The following is a 15,757-nucleotide window of genomic DNA, read 5'->3' on the forward strand; positions in this document are numbered from 1 at the left end:
CACACACACACACACACACACACACACACACACACACACACACACACACCTCGTCCTCTCACGCTGTCACTCAGCTTCTTCACCGGCTCAGTCGGGGTCACATCAACACTCATCTCGTCCTCACAGTCATTCAACACCAGTCAGGCTGCTCAGTGGGGGCTCAGTGTGTGTGTGTGTGTGTGTGTGTGTGTGTGTGTGTGTGTGTGTGTGTTTCCATAATCCAAACCCTTAATCCCCCCAAATCCTCTTCTTCTCTGTGAAGGGAAAACAAAAAAAAGAGCAGCAGGGGAACAAATGTGTGAATGAGTGAGTGACAGAAAATCAATGAATTACCCAGAATGCTCGGGGTGTGGCGTCCCTCCAGCAGCATTCAGACGTTTGGTCATTTAGCTTCCTGTTCAGAGTGAACATGTTTCACTTTTTACCTTTTTATTCCACCGATGAAACATGAAAACACGCTGAAGTGAACTTATTGTTTTTAGGGACTATTTTCAGCGGCGGATGAATCCGCGTTCAGAGGAAGATAAACCAGACTTCTGCTCTCTGACGGTTTAACCAACAGGAGCTGAGTCTGCAGTTCACTGTGTGTGTGTGTGTGTGTGTGTGTGTGTGTGTGTGTGTGTGTGTGTGTGTGTGTGTGAAGCCATTTGGTGGTTTTGGGGAAGATAAACCGCGGTGACCTCAGCATTGCTCCGTTTGAGTGTCGACCACTCGCTGCAGAATTCCCATGATGCTCCAAACTCACGTCTGTGTGAGAGTGTGTGTGTGAGTGTGTGTGTGTGAGTGTGTGTGTGTGTGTGTGTGAGTGTGTGTGTGTGTGTGTGTGTGAGCGACATTTGCTGTGGTGGAAATTCTGAGTGCATTTGGTTGGCTGTGGTTAAGTGTGTGTGTGTGTGTGTGTGTGTGTGTGTGTGTTCTGGTCCTCCTAGCGTTGTGAGGACATGTTTCTCTTGCTGTCCTGAATGTTTGGAGGAGTGTTTTCATTCATGTGTTCATAAAGTAAAGCAAGTATTTAAAACACTTCCTCACATGTATTTTACACTGTGGTATTAGTACTTTTACTGCAGTAAAGTTGTACTTGTAGAGGAGTATTTTCCACTGTGGTATTAGTACTTTTACTGCAGTAAAGTTGTACTTGTAGAGGAGTATTTTCCACTGTGGTATTAGTACTTTTACTGCAGTAAAGTTGTACTTGTAGAGGAGTATTTTCCACTGTGGTATTAGTACTTTTACTGCAGTAAAGTTGTACTTGTAGAGGAGTATTTTACACTGTGGTATTAGTACTTTAGAACAGAGCTGGAGGATTTCACAATAAAGTTCTAGTGGAATGTTTGTAAAGTATGTTTTCTGTAAACAGGAGAGATTACAGGTCAACAACATCCAGATCTCCTCCTTGTCCTTCCTCCTCTCTCTCTCCTCCTCATCCTCCAGTCCGCCATGACGTCACACGGTCCTCCTCCTGCCTCCGTCTCCAGATCTCCCTGAAGGACCCGAGACCTCCAGAGAGGAGAGCGGGGGACCAGCGCGCTCCTTCTTCTTCTCCTTCTCCTGCAGTGGTTCTCCTCTTCCTCCTCTTCGTCATGCTGGACACGCTCACCTTCCTCCTGGAGAAGCTCTTCCTCCTCGCGCACGTCAAGCTGTCCAGCCTGCTGCCGCCGCCGCTCACGAGGCGCTGCGAGCGGGACGAGGCTCCCCCGCAGCCCGCCGCCGCGGCCCCGCAGCCCGCCGCCGCGGCCCCGCAGCCCGCCGCCGCGGCCCCGCAGCCCGCCGCCGCGGCCCCGCAGCCCGCCGCCGCGGCCCCGCAGCCCGCCGCCGCGGCCCCGCAGCGCTTCCAGCGCGGGGACCTGCTGGAGGTCCCGCGGACCCTCTTCACGCACTTCGGCATCTACCTGGGCGACGGCCGCGTGGCGCACCTCATCCCGGACGTCCTGCCGGCGCTGACCGGCGCCGACGGCCGGCAGGTCCGGGAGATGGTGACCAACGCGCGGCTGCTGCTCGGCGTGCTCTCCAAGCGCGCGTCCGTACGCGTGGACTCGGTGGAGGACTTCGCGTACGGCGCCGGCATCCTGCTGAACGCCATGGACCGCGCGGCGCGCCGCCGCCCGCTGCCCGGGGAGGAGGTGGCGCGGCGGGCGGAGCGGCTCGTGGGCTCCGTGTCCTACAGCCTGCTGTGGAACAACTGCGAGCACTTCGTCACCGACTGCCGCTACGGGGCCGCGCAGAGCCTGCAGACCGACCAGGTGAGGACCGGGGGCCCGGGGGCGCGCGCGGTGGGGACACGGTGGGGACGATGGTCACGCGCGTGACTGGAGGCGCTTTGATGTCGCCGCCTCTCACAGCAGAAGCCGTGAGTTCCGGAGAGATCACAGGAGCCGCTGGTGGGGCGTTCAGGGACATGTCCTTTACTGCAGGAAAGTTGTACCTCGAGGGGAGTATTTTACACTGTGGTATTAGTACTTTTACTGCAGGAAAGTTGTACCTCGAGGGGAGTATTTTACACTGTGGTATTAGTACTTTTACTGCAGGAAAGTTGTACTTGTATAGGGGAGTATTTTACACTTATTCATATTAGATGTGACGGAGCTGTTTGTACCAGAAGGAAACATTAAAATAAAACAATACAGCAAAGCGTCAAATAACACAGAATGAAAAGAAATACATCATCTGGATGGTTGATTCATATATATATATATATATATATATATATATATATATATATATATATATATATATATATATATATATATATATATATATATATATATATATATATATATATAGTGGTCTGGAGCAGCAGATGTTTCCAGCAGCAGCGGTGAGGTGTAACTTGGTGTAACTTGGAGTAACTTGGTGTAACTTGGTGTAACTTGGAGTAACTTGGTGTAACTTGGTGTAACTTGGAGTAACTTGGTGTAACTTGGAGTAACTTGGTGTAACTTGGAGTAACTTGGAGTAACTTGGTGTAACTTGGAGTAACTTGGAGTAACTTGGTGTAACTTGGGGTAACTTGGAGTAACATGGTGTAACTTGGAGTAACTTGGAGTAACTTGGTGTAACTTGGGGTAACTTGGTGTAACTTGGTGTAACTTGGAGTAACTTGGTGTAACTTGGTGTAACTTGGTGTAACTTGTAGTAACTTGGTGTAACTTGGTGTAACTTGGGGTAACTTGGTGTAACTTGGTGTAACTTGGGGTAACTTGGTGTAACTTGGTGTAACTTGGAGTAACTTGGTGTAACTTGGTGTAACTTGTAGTAACTTGGTGTAACTTGGTGTAACTTGGGGTAACTTGGTGTAACTTGGGGTAACTTGTAGTAACTTGGTGTAACTTGGAGTAACTTGGTGTAACTTGGTGTAACTTGGTGTAACTTGGGGTAACTTGGTGTAACTTGGAGTAACTTGGTGTAACTTGGGGTAACTTGGTGTAACTTGGTGTAACTTGGAGTAACTTGGTGTAACTTGTAGTAACTTGGTGTAACTTGGTGTAACTTGGTGTAACTTGGGGTAACTTGGGGTAACTTGTAGTAACTTGGTGTAACTTGGAGTAACTTGGTGTAACTTGGTGTAACTTGGTGTAACTTGGGGTAACTTGTAGTAACTTGGTGTAACTTGGAGTAACTTGGTGTAACTTGGTGTAACTTGGGGTAACTTGGTGTAACTTGGTGTAACTTGGTGTAACTTGGGGTAACTTGGTGTAACTTGTAGTAACTTGGTGTAACTTGGGGTAACTTGGTGTAACTTGGAGTAACTTGGTGTAACTTGGTGTAACTTGGAGTAACTTGGTGTAACTTGGTGTAACTTGGGGTAACTTGGTGTAACTTGGAGTAACTTGGTGTAACTTGGTGTAACTTGTAGTAACTTGGTGTAACTTGGTGTAACTTGGAGTAACTTGGTGTAACTTGGTGTAACTTGGAGTAACTTGGTGTAACTTGGGGTAACTTGGTGTAACTTGGTGTAACTTGGAGTAACTTGGTGTAACTTGGTGTAACTTGGTGTAACTTGGTGTAACTTGGTGTAACTTGGTGTAACTTGGGGTAACTTGGGGTAACTTGTAGTAACTTGGTGTAACTTGGAGTAACTTGGTGTAACTTGGTGTAACTTGGTGTAACTTGGGGTAACTTGTAGTAACTTGGTGTAACTTGGAGTAACTTGGTGTAACTTGGAGTAACTTGGTGTAACTTGGGGTAACTTGGTGTAACTTGTAGTAACTTGGTGTAACTTGGTGTAACTTGGAGTAACTTGGTGTAACTTGGTGTAACTTGGGGTAACTTGGTGTAACTTGGAGTAACTTGGTGTAACTTGGTGTAACTTGTAGTAACTTGGTGTAACTTGGTGTAACTTGGTGTAACTTGGAGTAACTTGGTGTAACTTGGTGTAACTTGTAGTAACTTGGTGTAACTTGGTGTAACTTGGGGTAACTTGGTGTAACTTGGTGTAACTTGGTGTAACTTGTAGTAACTTGGTGTAACTTGGGGTAACTTGGTGTAACTTGGTGTAACTTGGTGTAACTTGGTGTAACTTGGGGTAACTTGGTGTAACTTGGTGTAACTTGGAGTAACTTGGTGTAACTTGGTGTAACTTGGGGTAACTTGGTGTAACTTGGAGTAACTTGGAGTAACTTGGTGTAACTTGGTGTAACTTGGTGTAACTTGGTGTAACTTGGAGTAACTTGGTGTAACTTGGTGTAACTTGGAGTAACTTGGTGTAACTTGGTGTAACTTGGGGTAACTTGGTGTAACTTGGTGTAACTTGGAGTAACTTGGAGTAACTTGGTGTAACTTGGAGTAACTTGGTGTAACTTGGTGTAACTTGTAGTAACTTGTAGTAACTTGGTGTAACTTGGAGTAACTTGGTGTAACTTGGGGTAACTTGGTGTAACTTGGAGTAACTTGGTGTAACTTGGGGTAACTTGGTGTAACTTGTAGTAACTTGGTGTAACTTGGTGTAACTTGGGGTAACTTGGTGTAACTTGGAGTAACTTGGTGTAACTTGGTGTAACTTGGTGTAACTTGGAGTAACTTGGTGTAACTTGGGGTAACTTGGTGTAACTTGACCCCCGGCTTCTTTTTCACTGGGAAGCTTTTCAGGTGTAAAAGCTGTGAAATGAAAAACAGGCTCCGCCTCCTCTGCTGCTGTTTTCCTTCTTTTAAACGAGAGGAAAATCTGGGTCGCTCTTTGGAAAAAAGAAGGAAAAAAAGCCCTGAGAACAAGAGCTGCATTGAGACCCGGAGCCGTCTGCCAGAACCCAGCACGATGAAGGTGATGATGATGATGATGATGGAGGAAGGGCGGGGGCAGTTTGTACCTCTGTTGTTCGCAGACCTTCAAGGTCCTTAAAGCTCCGGCTTTATTCCAGAATCCTTAAAAGAAGAAGAAATATGTTTTAAAAAAAGAAGTAAAACAAAAGAGTCGTTCAAATCACTTTGTTGGGATTTAAAAACGTTAAAGTATGTTTAAAATCTGTTTCTATGCAGACGATTAAAACTAAATTAAAACTCACTGATGGACACGTTTCCTGTGTTCCTTCACAATAAAAGCCTTTAATATGATGAAATACAGTTTTTATTTTCCACGTGCGACTGCGATGTTTTAAAACATGGAAGACGCTCATCTGGACGGTTCATTCATGTTTTAGTGGTTTCGGGTGTTAAAAAGGGGCGTGGCCTGTTTCTGGCCCTGCAGACTCTTCCCCGATCGAGTTTCACTTCCTGTAATCGCCAACGTAAACATCTGACCTGCAGTCTGGAAGTCTGCTTCCTAACAGGCCAACAGGAGTTCACACACACACACACACACACACACACACACACACACACACACACACACACACACACACACACACACACACACACAGTAAAATAAACAGCAGGTCATTTATATTCTGGATTCCTCTTTTTGCTCAGAGAGAAGTAGACGTTGATACGAGGAGACAAATGTTTAAGAAGCAACGATAAGGAAACGGAGGAACGATAAGGAAAGGAAAGATAAGGATAGGCAGGAAAGGAAAGGAAAGACAGGAAAAGAAAGACTGAAGGTCACAAAGGGTCGTTTCCCTTCTGCACCTCCTGGTCCCCGTGTTCAAGTAGTTCAAGTAAAAGTACAAAACCCAAATAAGTTCTCACACTTGTTATGCTAGTACTTATAGTTGTAATGCTTGTGTTATTTTATGTAATTTTGTATGCCTAATCACAATAAAACGATGCATCAGCGTTTAATAGGATTGGAAGGGTTCCTCCATTGAGTCACATTATTAAAACAATGATTGTAAAAAGTGCTTAATATTTGAAAAGGTATCAAAGTTTGGAAAAGGTTGAGTGACGGCAGGAAAGTCCTCCGTCAGGTGATTGTTTTGATAGTTGAATGTTGGTTGTAGCTGAAAGTTTGCAGAAGTTGGAAAAAGAAAATCTACTTCAAATGGATCAGTGACCAGTTATGAAGAGCTTCAGTCTAAAAACTGTCCTTCGGTTCAACAGTAGAAAAAAAAATACTTATTTTATGGCAAAACTTAGTCTGATCGGGGCTTGAAATGTTCAGGCGCTTCCACACTTGTCGAGGTTTAGCAATGCGGCCGACCAGGAAAGCTTCAGGAGTCAGAAGAGTCCGCTGGGGGAAAAAGCCGTTTTGTGTCTTTACAGGTTCTAATCCCACCAGCGTCTCTAATCTGAGTGTGTTCAGCTTTGTGTTACCGGACAGTGAGCTCGTCTGTCGACACAACAAATATCACTTTGTGTGTAACGTTTGTTTCCCGTCCTTCCAGTTCTGCGCGTGGCTGAAGTCTCTGATCCGGGACCCGCGCGGCGCGGCGCTGGCGGCGCTGCTGGGGCTGCTGGCCGTGGCGTGTTGGGGCGTGTCCCCCGGCACGGCGCTGCCCGGCCTGCTCGTGCCCTTCACGCTGTGGATGGCCAGCTAGGAGGCGGGCCGGGCGCCTCGGCATCGCCGCCGTGTTGGAAAGACCGACCGACGGACAGCGCGTCATCGTCTGCAAACGGGTTGACCTTCAAAAACACACCGCCGACTTCTCGGTGCCGCTGCGCCGGAAAGGGATGCGTCTAGAAGTATGTATGTTTGATTTGAGTGAACAGAAGAAGAAGAAGAAGAGAAAAAAAGACATTTAGAATGACACGAAAGACAAAACACACTTTGTTTGATTGACAGGTGGTGTTTTGAGCGCTTAGAAACCAAAACGCCTTAAAAGCCGTTAAACCAGGGGTGTCCAACGTCAAGGCCTCATGCTGATCTCAGGCGGCCCGCCCAGTAAAACCACGGCATAATAACGACGATGCGTGTCTGTTTAAATCATGAGTGAAGGTTTTGGACGTTTGAGGTCTTTCTGCTCCAGAAACATAAAGATGCAGAGTTCCTGGCTTTGTGCCGCTGCCTCCATGACAACGTAACTGCGACTGTGGATCAGTGGATTGCATGCGTGTCCATCAATATGAGGATCGGTGGTTCGAGCCCCTGGTTGGTTCTTTTTTCAGCAGTCCTTTTAACAGTCAGCGGGCCGTATGTTTGACACCCCGACGTTAAACGCTCCGGCGTCAAAGAGACCAAAGATCATGTAAAGAATCGCCGGGTACTTACTGAAGCTGCAGCTTTTATTTTGAAGGTGTTGTTGAGGAAATCACATTTGTGGTCTACCAGTATGGCGGCGTGCCACGACGTCACATGACACGTCGTTATTTGTCTCACAATATGATATTCAGCAGTTACAACAACATGAGTCTTGTTTTCAGACATCTTAATGTGGAAAACTGGTTATTTTTTCACAGTTCAGCTGAACTCAACTTTGAGTTTCATTTACTGCAAAGTGCTGGAAAATGTGTGTGTGTTTGTTTGTTTGTTTGTTTGTTTGTTTGTTTGGTACTTCTTCCAGTCAGGACTGTCTCACTGTGGAGCGGCCATCTTGACTGTAGTTTCCTCTGCTTGTTGTAAATATCTGTAGATATCTTTCGCAGCCTGATTGTTTCCTAACGGTCAAAACCTTTGAACAGAATTTATTTTGTAAGACGCTGTAACACTTTAAATGTGTTTTGATGTAAATAAAGTCTCTGGACTCCTTGAATTCTTGACTTTTCCAACAGAAAGCTGACAAAAGATGCTGAAGCTGAACAAATGAAACCAGACGCTGGAACTTGAATGCTGAAGCGTTTATTGTTGCAGTAAAGTTAAGAGCTTGTGTTTGCAGGTTGTCATGAAGCAGACTGGTCCAGCTGCAGCTCAGCTGATCAGCTGTCCATGTCCACACTGATGGACAGCCTGAAAGCAAACATCAGCTGCTGATGATCACTTTCTCTTCACGCACACAAAGTCTCTCTTCACATAGCAGAGGTAGTCGTTCCACTTTCCCCACTCCTCTGGAAACAGGAAAAGGTTCATTATGTTTTATGTATGTAGTGATGAAAGTCACATGATCAGGTGTGCTTTAAGGATGAGTCATCATTAGCGTCATCATTAGCGCCATCATTAGCGTCATCATTAGCGTCATCATTAGCGTCATCATTAGCGTCATCATTAGCGTCATCATTAGCGTCATCATTAGCGTCATCATTAGCGTCATCATTAGCGTCATCATTAGCGTCATCAGCGCTACGTGATGCCGTCACACGGCCACATGTTTACTTGATGTTGTTTATTCATAGTCTTTCATGAAAGGTTCCATACTGAATAAACTCAATATTATTATTTTATACTCGCTTTTGTACAACTCGCATTCAGGAAAATGTCAGCAATAATAAAAAAAAAGAGAATCAATAGAAATGGAACCAATTTAGTGTTAGTAGTATTTGAGCTTCATAAACTTTGCAGTTTAATAAACAGACTGAACAGTAAAGTCTGTAAAGACTCAGCAGAGCTGGAGGGAACTGCAAGGTCGATGTTCTTCAATTATTCACAATGAAATACAGTTTTTCATGTTCAAAAGGTACTTTTCTATCGTCCGTGTTCTCTTACTTCCAGCGTTTATCTCCACGCAGCCCTCTCTTCCTCTATAGTTGTCTGGCTGACGGGTGCGCCATTTACCGTACTTGAACTCAGTTCCATCCAAGTACTTTAACGCTCCCTGAAGGACACACAGGTGAGGATCAGTGACGTCATGTGACACGTTCAGGGTCTTTGAGTTCATAACCAATCCGTCAATGAGACGTTCAGTGCTCACCCCGACTCTGTGAGCTCCGATCCAGAAAGACACGGCGTGGATCGGGTTGCGATAGTAGTAGCTCATGCACATGGCGTTGTTGTTCTCCTCCTCGTTGTGGACAGACAGCAGCTCGCTGTCCATGCAGTGGCAGCACTCCTGCCATCAACAGAGATGTGAGACAATGCTGTGTGTGTGTGTGTGTGTGTGTGTGTGTGTGTGTGTGTGTGTTGTATCACCAAAGCCTGGTGGAAGGATTTCGGGGTCCTGAAGTATTTCATACAGCGAGAGCCTCCAAAGCGGATCCATCCGGGTTCGTCACATTCTGACTCCTTCAACTGTGCACATGTTTCCACAGGAGGAGCTGCGGGACCACCAGTGTTTAGTCACCAGGTTTCTTTAGTTTTAGTTGAGTAGTATTTAGCTGGTAGTCGTGTACTTACCGGTGCTTAGTGCTGTCACTGTGCTGATGATGCCCACCAACAGCAGGACAGCAGTGAACACAGCTGGACGCATGACTCAGACCTCAATAACTCTTAATGCTCCTCAGCTGGAATACGACCTGGACATGTGACAGTTTGAATGTAGAAGAACAGAAATGCTTCATGTGGTTAAGATAACATTATCTCATCTCTCCAAGAACAAAAACAGTAATCTTCTCTCTCAGAACTCAGAGTTGCTGGTTGACCGATGCCTCTATCTGTTACTAATGAAAGAGACAAACTGAGTGATGGAGGCAGCGTCAGACCAGCAACTCCTGTGTTCTGTAAAGTTTACTCACCACAGATGTGTTCTGGCTTCTCGTTGCTCGTCTGACTGTCAGGTGGATCTTCTTCTCTCTCTTATACTCAACTCTCATGCCCTGTGGACAATGTCAATGTTCTCCCAACGTCCCCAAATGGATCATTTCCATGTGATTATCAGAATAAACAGTCACAAAGCGTTCCCATGTCTCTGAGAGACAGACTCTTGTTTCAGGACTGAGAACAAAATGTGTGTGTGTGTGTGTGTGTGTGTGTGTGTGTGTGTGTGTGTGTGTGTGTGTCAGGATCCATCTACGAGCAGCTCAACCCAAATCTGCATACTTTGAGCACGTTGCCCAAGCAGCAACACCTGTGGGAGCACAAGTGCTGTAACACAAAGACGTTTAGAGTTTTCTGACTGCTTTCAATGTCAGAACGGGTCAAATATGACGCTGAAGCTGGATCGTTCCAACAGCGTGACAGGGTGAAGCTGGATCGTTCCAACAGCGTGACAGGGTGAAGCTGGATCGTTCCAACAGCGTGACAGGGTGAAGCTGGATCGTTCCAACAGCGTGACAGGGTGAAGCTGGATCGTTCCAACAGCGTGACAGGGTGAAGCTGGATCGTTCCAACAGCGTGACAGGGTGAAGCTGGATCGTTCCAACAGCGTGACAGGGTGAACAACAGCGTGACAGGGTGAAGCTGGATCGTTCCAACAGCGTGACAGGGTGAAGCTGGTTAGTTTACCTGCAGTCCAGACGGGAAGCAGGCGGCCGCTGCAGGAGGCGTTCAAGAAACACTGCCATCAAGTCGGAGAGTTTTCCTCTGCGATCAGAGCCTTGCACATGTTATTCAATACATCACGTGTTCATTAGTTTGACACAAGGTGCTCACTCAGCGTTCACTGAGCCAGCTGGTCAATGAGGAGTCGACATGATGCAGAAAACAACAATCTCACCACCGTGTGTTGGCGATGCTCCTCTAGCTGCTTGTCAGGAGGCTCCTGCTCTCACGGCTCACCTCCCAACGTGTCTGCAGCACTGAACAGCTTTTAATACAAGATATTAAACAGGTCAAGGTAGAGCATCCTCTGATAGCAGACATGCAGCAGGTAAAGTTATAGCTCCACAGAGAGCAGACCCCTCTCTCTCTCTCTCTCTCTCTCTCTCTCTCTCTCTCTCTCTCTCCTCTCTCTCCCTCTTATGCAAACCATTCAGATTTTTTGAGGAATATGTCTGAGGCTTAACCGGGGCTAAACGAGATATTATGGGATTTCAATACAAGTCATTTCCCCCCCAACAAACACATGTTGTTGTCTCTTTTTAAACAATGTTCATGACTTTGCTGAGTAACAAGATGAACTTGTAACTTCTCTCTGAGACGATGGAGTCCAAGTTCGGTTCAGGCCTTCGACACCGCCTCAGTCCTACAAGCTGTTCAAATATTAGAGGAGCGTATTAGTCGAAAGTGCACGAACATTTCGAGCCAGAAGGGAGTTCACACTGAAGAGAACCGGTGAAGGTAATAAATTGAAGGGTGCGGTCGGCAAATACTATTCAACTGACTCAAGTCCTGGTATGAACTTTAAATGTCCCTTTGGTTCATGTCGTCTCATCGCTTACTGCAGCACAGGAATGAAGAAATGCTCTCGGTGGGTCAAAGCATTTGGGACACAAGAAACTCATAAAAAAGTGTACGTTGTATTAATATTGTGTTGATATCGAGTTTGAGTAAAACAGAACAGGTGAATCTTAGAGTGAGTGACATGCAGGAAGTGCATGACACCACTTTCTCTAAGCAGCAAAATACACACCCATTAGAACTCAGAAAAGGATCTGAAGATGGCATGAAACTGCGTAAAATAATACAAGACAAAAACAGGCGGTAAGTTCAATATTTCAGCCTCACTGAAAGTGTGCAACAGGAGACAAAGTTCAAAGTGGAGTTAAAAAAACCTTGAATTTGTAATTATATATAAAAACACTAAAAGCCTTGGGAACTGTAACGGCAGTAATGTATGTTTCTTATTACACAATCACGCTTAAGAGTCCACTTTGTATTGTATACTTTGTTTTTATTTATTTTTTTCTTCGGTTGGATTAACTGTAATTTTATTTATTGTTCTGTTCGCTATTGTAAGGTTATGAAATTATAGAAACGATTATATGTTCATGAAAAAATAAAAATAAAAAAGCTGGTATCGTGTAAGTAAGTACTTCCGGGTCATTTCACTCAGCAAAGTAACTTTCGTCTAACATCCCGCGGTTCTTTTTTTTTCCTCTGGAAAAACAACATGGCGGCCGAGACTCCCGTCGGCCTCGGCAACATGTCTACGGTGGAGATGCTGAGAGGACTCGTCGTTGAGAAACTGACGACCGCCGCGCAGGAAATCTTCGCGTCTGTCGAGAGAACCGTGGTCGGATACGAGGAGGAGGCTTCGGGTCTGAGGCAGGAGATCGACCGGCAGAAGACGCTGCTGGAAGTGCTCGTGCAGCCGAAGATCAAAGTGGAGACGACAGGTCTGAATGCTCCGCTTGATAAACCGCTCACAATGGCGAACACCGTTGACAAAAACATGAATTTGATAAAATGTAATTTTATTTGTTGAAAAATAACCTAAAGCGACACCGGAGAACTTCACGTCACGAAAGTCTTTGTCGATAATGAATTCGGCCGTATTATAAACTCCCTTCTGCGGGTACAACGTGTACTGCGTGTACTACCACCAGGAACAACATCCGGGTCTCTGACATCCTGTCGAGTTCAGGCTCGTTCGGCCGCACATGCGCAGAAACGATCACCATCGATCGCTGCTTATTTCATGTTGTTTTTCTTTACTTTTACACATTTTTAATGCAGAAAACATTCCGGTGAAAACGGAGCAGCACTTTCTGAATACACAATGGTAGATTCATACAGATTAAAAAGTAATAAAAATACAGGATTATGTCTATGTACGCATGTATGTACAACACACTTTATTTTTTAACTGTTACCTGACAAGGTAAAACTCCCAGCAATCATCGCACATTTTCATTGATAGAAAAATCTAAACCTTTTTTTTCTTCTCTGATCTGCAGTAATGCTTTAGTGCAGTATTAGCATGTATACTGCATCACTCTCTTTATTTGTTTCTTTGTTTAGACATTGAGGACTTTGGGATCCGGGACGTCGTCAGCTACAATGAAGAAGAGCGGGGTGAAGAGCGGGGCGAAGAGGAGAAGAGGAAGGAGAAAGAGGGGGAGGAGCCGGTCCAGAGCGTTGGTCTGGAACAGGAGGACCTGAGGGACCCGGCTCCTCAGCCGGCGTCCGTGGAGAGGAAGGGGGCTCCTCTGAAACTGCGAGTCGGTCTGATGCAGACGTCTAAGACCGACTCGCTCCTGGAGGACGGTGAGGCCAGCGGGAGGGTAACGCTGGACACGCACACAACACATAGAATGTGACGTCTGTGTGAGTTAAACTTGTGTCTCTGTAAGGGCTGAAGTCCCCGCTGCAGGAGGTGCGGTGCCCCCGAGGCCTGCAGGAACCGGACTTCCTGGACCTGCTGAGGTCCACCTTCCCTCAGCTGACCGGCCCGTTCAAAGCCTTCACGTCCGACACCACCGGGAAGTCCGCCCTGTTTATCCGAGTGAAGGTAGACTTGTTGGACTGAGTGAAAGGTCTGCTGAGTTGCTTTGTGATTCAGAAGAAAAACTCCTGATTTCTTCCAGGCGGCAAACAAACCCCAGAAAGGCAAGAAGAAGCTCCATCCTTCTTCTCCTCTTCCTCCTTCTCCTCTTCCTCCTCCTCCTCCTCTTCCTCCTCCTCCTTCTCCTCCTCGTCCTCTTCAGAAGAAGAAAGACGACAACGCAGAAGAAGGAAGGTGGGCAATAAACAACATCGCTTCATCGGAGAACGGTTTCTGTTTACATGCTGTGAGAAATGAAAAGATGATGTCATGAAAGCAGCAGTGTTCTCATGGAACCTTATTTCCTGCCTGCAGCTCCACCAGCTGTCCTTCAGACAAGAGGGAGGGATGCAAAGCCCGTCTGTCCAAGAAGATGAAGAGGAAACGACGAGCGGAAAGCGAAAAACGCCGGAAGTCTGGAGGAGGAGAGCCATCTCCTGCTCATGAGGAGGAGGAACAGAAGGAAGAGGAGGAGGAGGAGGAGGAGCAGCAGCAGCAGCAGAAGAAGAAGAAAAAGAAGAAGAAGGAGGAAAAGAAGAAGAACAAGGAGGAAGAGGAGAAGAAGGCAAAGAAAAAGAAGAAGGAAAAAGAGGGAGAGGAAGAGAAGGAGGAGAAGGAAGAGGAAAAGGCGAAGAAGAAAAAGAAGAAGAAAGAGAAGGAAAAGGAGGGAGAGGAAAAGGAAGAGGAGGAGGAGAAGGAGGAGGAGGAGGAGGAGGAAGAGGAGGAGGATGAGGAGGACAAGAAGGACAACGACTTGCAACCAGACAAGAGCGCCAAGAAGCAGAGGGACATCAAACTTGCGAGGAGGAGGAGGAGGAGGAAAGAGAGGAGGAGAGAAGAGAGGCGGATAGAAGAGATGAAGGCGCTCCAGAGCAGCAGTCTGGATCAGGAGGTTCTGAGGGATCCGGGTCAGAAGATACCCAAAGCAGACATGAAACAGGAAGTGATGTCACCACTTCAGAAGTGTCTTCTGGGAGTGATGCAGAATGGTGGATCGTCGGATTGTTCTTCTTCTCTTCCTAACGGAGCGCCGCCTGAGAAGAGGAGGCGCAGCGAGAGGATCAATCCAGAACCCCGCGCTGATCCAGAACCCTGGCCTGATCCAGAACCCCGGGCTGATCCAGAACCCCGGGCTGATCCACAACCCCGGGTCGATCATTCGGACCGGGCCGATTCTCTCCCGGACCACGGTAAGAGTCTAACAGGAAGTTAACAACAGGAACTTATTAACGTCAATAACAAACAAGAAACATTTAGTTTTCCCAAAATCAATCATGCTTTGAGCGTTCTGTGGGTCACAGCCTGAAGTACGAGTGAATCGTAAAACTAGTGCTGCATACCTAGTAACTAGCCCTGCGTGTGTTGTGTTAGGGTTCAAGGCCCCGCTGCAGGAGCGGATGCGAACTCGAGCCTCGCCGGTACCAAACGTCCGGGTCCTGCGGAGTCGCACCTGCTTTCAGGGCCCGCCGTACCTCAGGGTCCACCAGTGCACTCAGACCAGACAGAAGGAGGAACCGCTGTGACTGCAGGAGCCTGTTCCCTGAGCGACGGCCTGGAAGGCCACCGGCGCTCGTCGGCCACGCTGCTTCGTCGCCTTGAACATTTTGACGAAGACTTGGCTCCCCGTTGAACCCCAGACAATGATTTAATCACAATAACCGGAGAGAAGGGGAGCTGAAATAACTGCACGATGATGCAGATTTGTAAAAAGTTTCAGTTCATGTTGTGTTGGTTTTCTTCACGAGACAACAAGCAGGCAATTCTTTAAACGCTTATTTTCTAAATGGAGTTTGGTTGGTTCGATGCTAGGCTAAGCTAACATCATGGCGTAGATGTGTACTAAAAGTGAGGTATCGTTGAGACTTTTTTTGTCACTGTTTTAGATCTTGTGTTGTACAAAAGAAGCTTATTTTAATTTTGATAAATTATAATTTGTGTTTAACTTTAGTCTCTGAAGTCTTCACACTTGAATAAACTTGTAAAAAAACTTGTAAAAAAAGAAGTTGTCTCTTGTTTTTCTGTCCTCTTTAGGTTTTACTTTTCTACTTTTTTGATGACGAGGACGATGAAGGTCTAACGGCTGTATTTCTTTAACGTTTATGGTAACATATTTTTACAAACTTAATTTATTAATTGTATTTGTCTTTTTTTTACACACATTTCTTTACTTTGGTATTTTATAGAAAAAAATGTATTCATTTATTTTATTTTTCATT

The 15,757-nt window shown here is 46.1% G+C and overlaps 3 protein-coding genes across 3 annotated transcripts; 2 read left to right on the forward strand and 1 right to left on the reverse strand.

Annotated features, from left to right (window-relative positions):
• The first annotated feature begins 1,522 nt into the window (after positions 1-1,522).
• On the forward strand, positions 1,523-8,008 carry LOC137792308 (lecithin retinol acyltransferase-like). The gene is made up of 3 exons (XM_068587934.1): positions 1,523-1,703; positions 1,806-2,240; positions 6,756-8,008. Exons 1-3 carry the CDS (start codon positions 1,581-1,583, stop codon positions 6,906-6,908), a joined length of 711 nt encoding a protein of 236 aa, XP_068444035.1. The 5' UTR covers positions 1,523-1,580; the 3' UTR covers positions 6,909-8,008.
• Positions 8,009-8,130: 122 nt separating this feature from the next.
• Positions 8,131-10,061, reverse strand: LOC137792346 (C-type isolectin Sp-CL4-like). The gene is made up of 6 exons (XM_068587989.1): positions 9,913-10,061; positions 9,575-9,693; positions 9,371-9,495; positions 9,153-9,290; positions 8,948-9,056; positions 8,131-8,352 (listed from the first exon to the last, which is right to left on the reverse strand). Exons 2-6 carry the CDS (start codon positions 9,645-9,647, stop codon positions 8,282-8,284), a joined length of 516 nt encoding a protein of 171 aa, XP_068444090.1. The 5' UTR covers positions 9,648-9,693; positions 9,913-10,061; the 3' UTR covers positions 8,131-8,281.
• Positions 10,062-12,129: 2,068 nt separating this feature from the next.
• LOC137792244 (RNA-binding protein 25-like) lies at positions 12,130-15,577 on the forward strand. Its single transcript, XM_068587818.1, has 6 exons — positions 12,130-12,393; positions 13,019-13,264; positions 13,351-13,508; positions 13,585-13,736; positions 13,857-14,731; positions 14,913-15,577. The coding sequence occupies exons 1-6, from the start codon at positions 12,168-12,170 to the stop codon at positions 15,062-15,064; spliced, it is 1,809 nt and encodes a 602-aa protein (XP_068443919.1). The 5' UTR covers positions 12,130-12,167; the 3' UTR covers positions 15,065-15,577.
• The last annotated feature ends 180 nt before the right edge of the window (positions 15,578-15,757 follow it).

The sequence above is a fragment of the Clinocottus analis genome, unplaced genomic scaffold (assembly GCF_023055335.1).
Source record: "Clinocottus analis isolate CAN_PGR_092001 unplaced genomic scaffold, fCliAna1.0.p SCAF_21, whole genome shotgun sequence".
NCBI lineage: Eukaryota > Metazoa > Chordata > Actinopteri > Perciformes > Cottidae > Clinocottus > Clinocottus analis.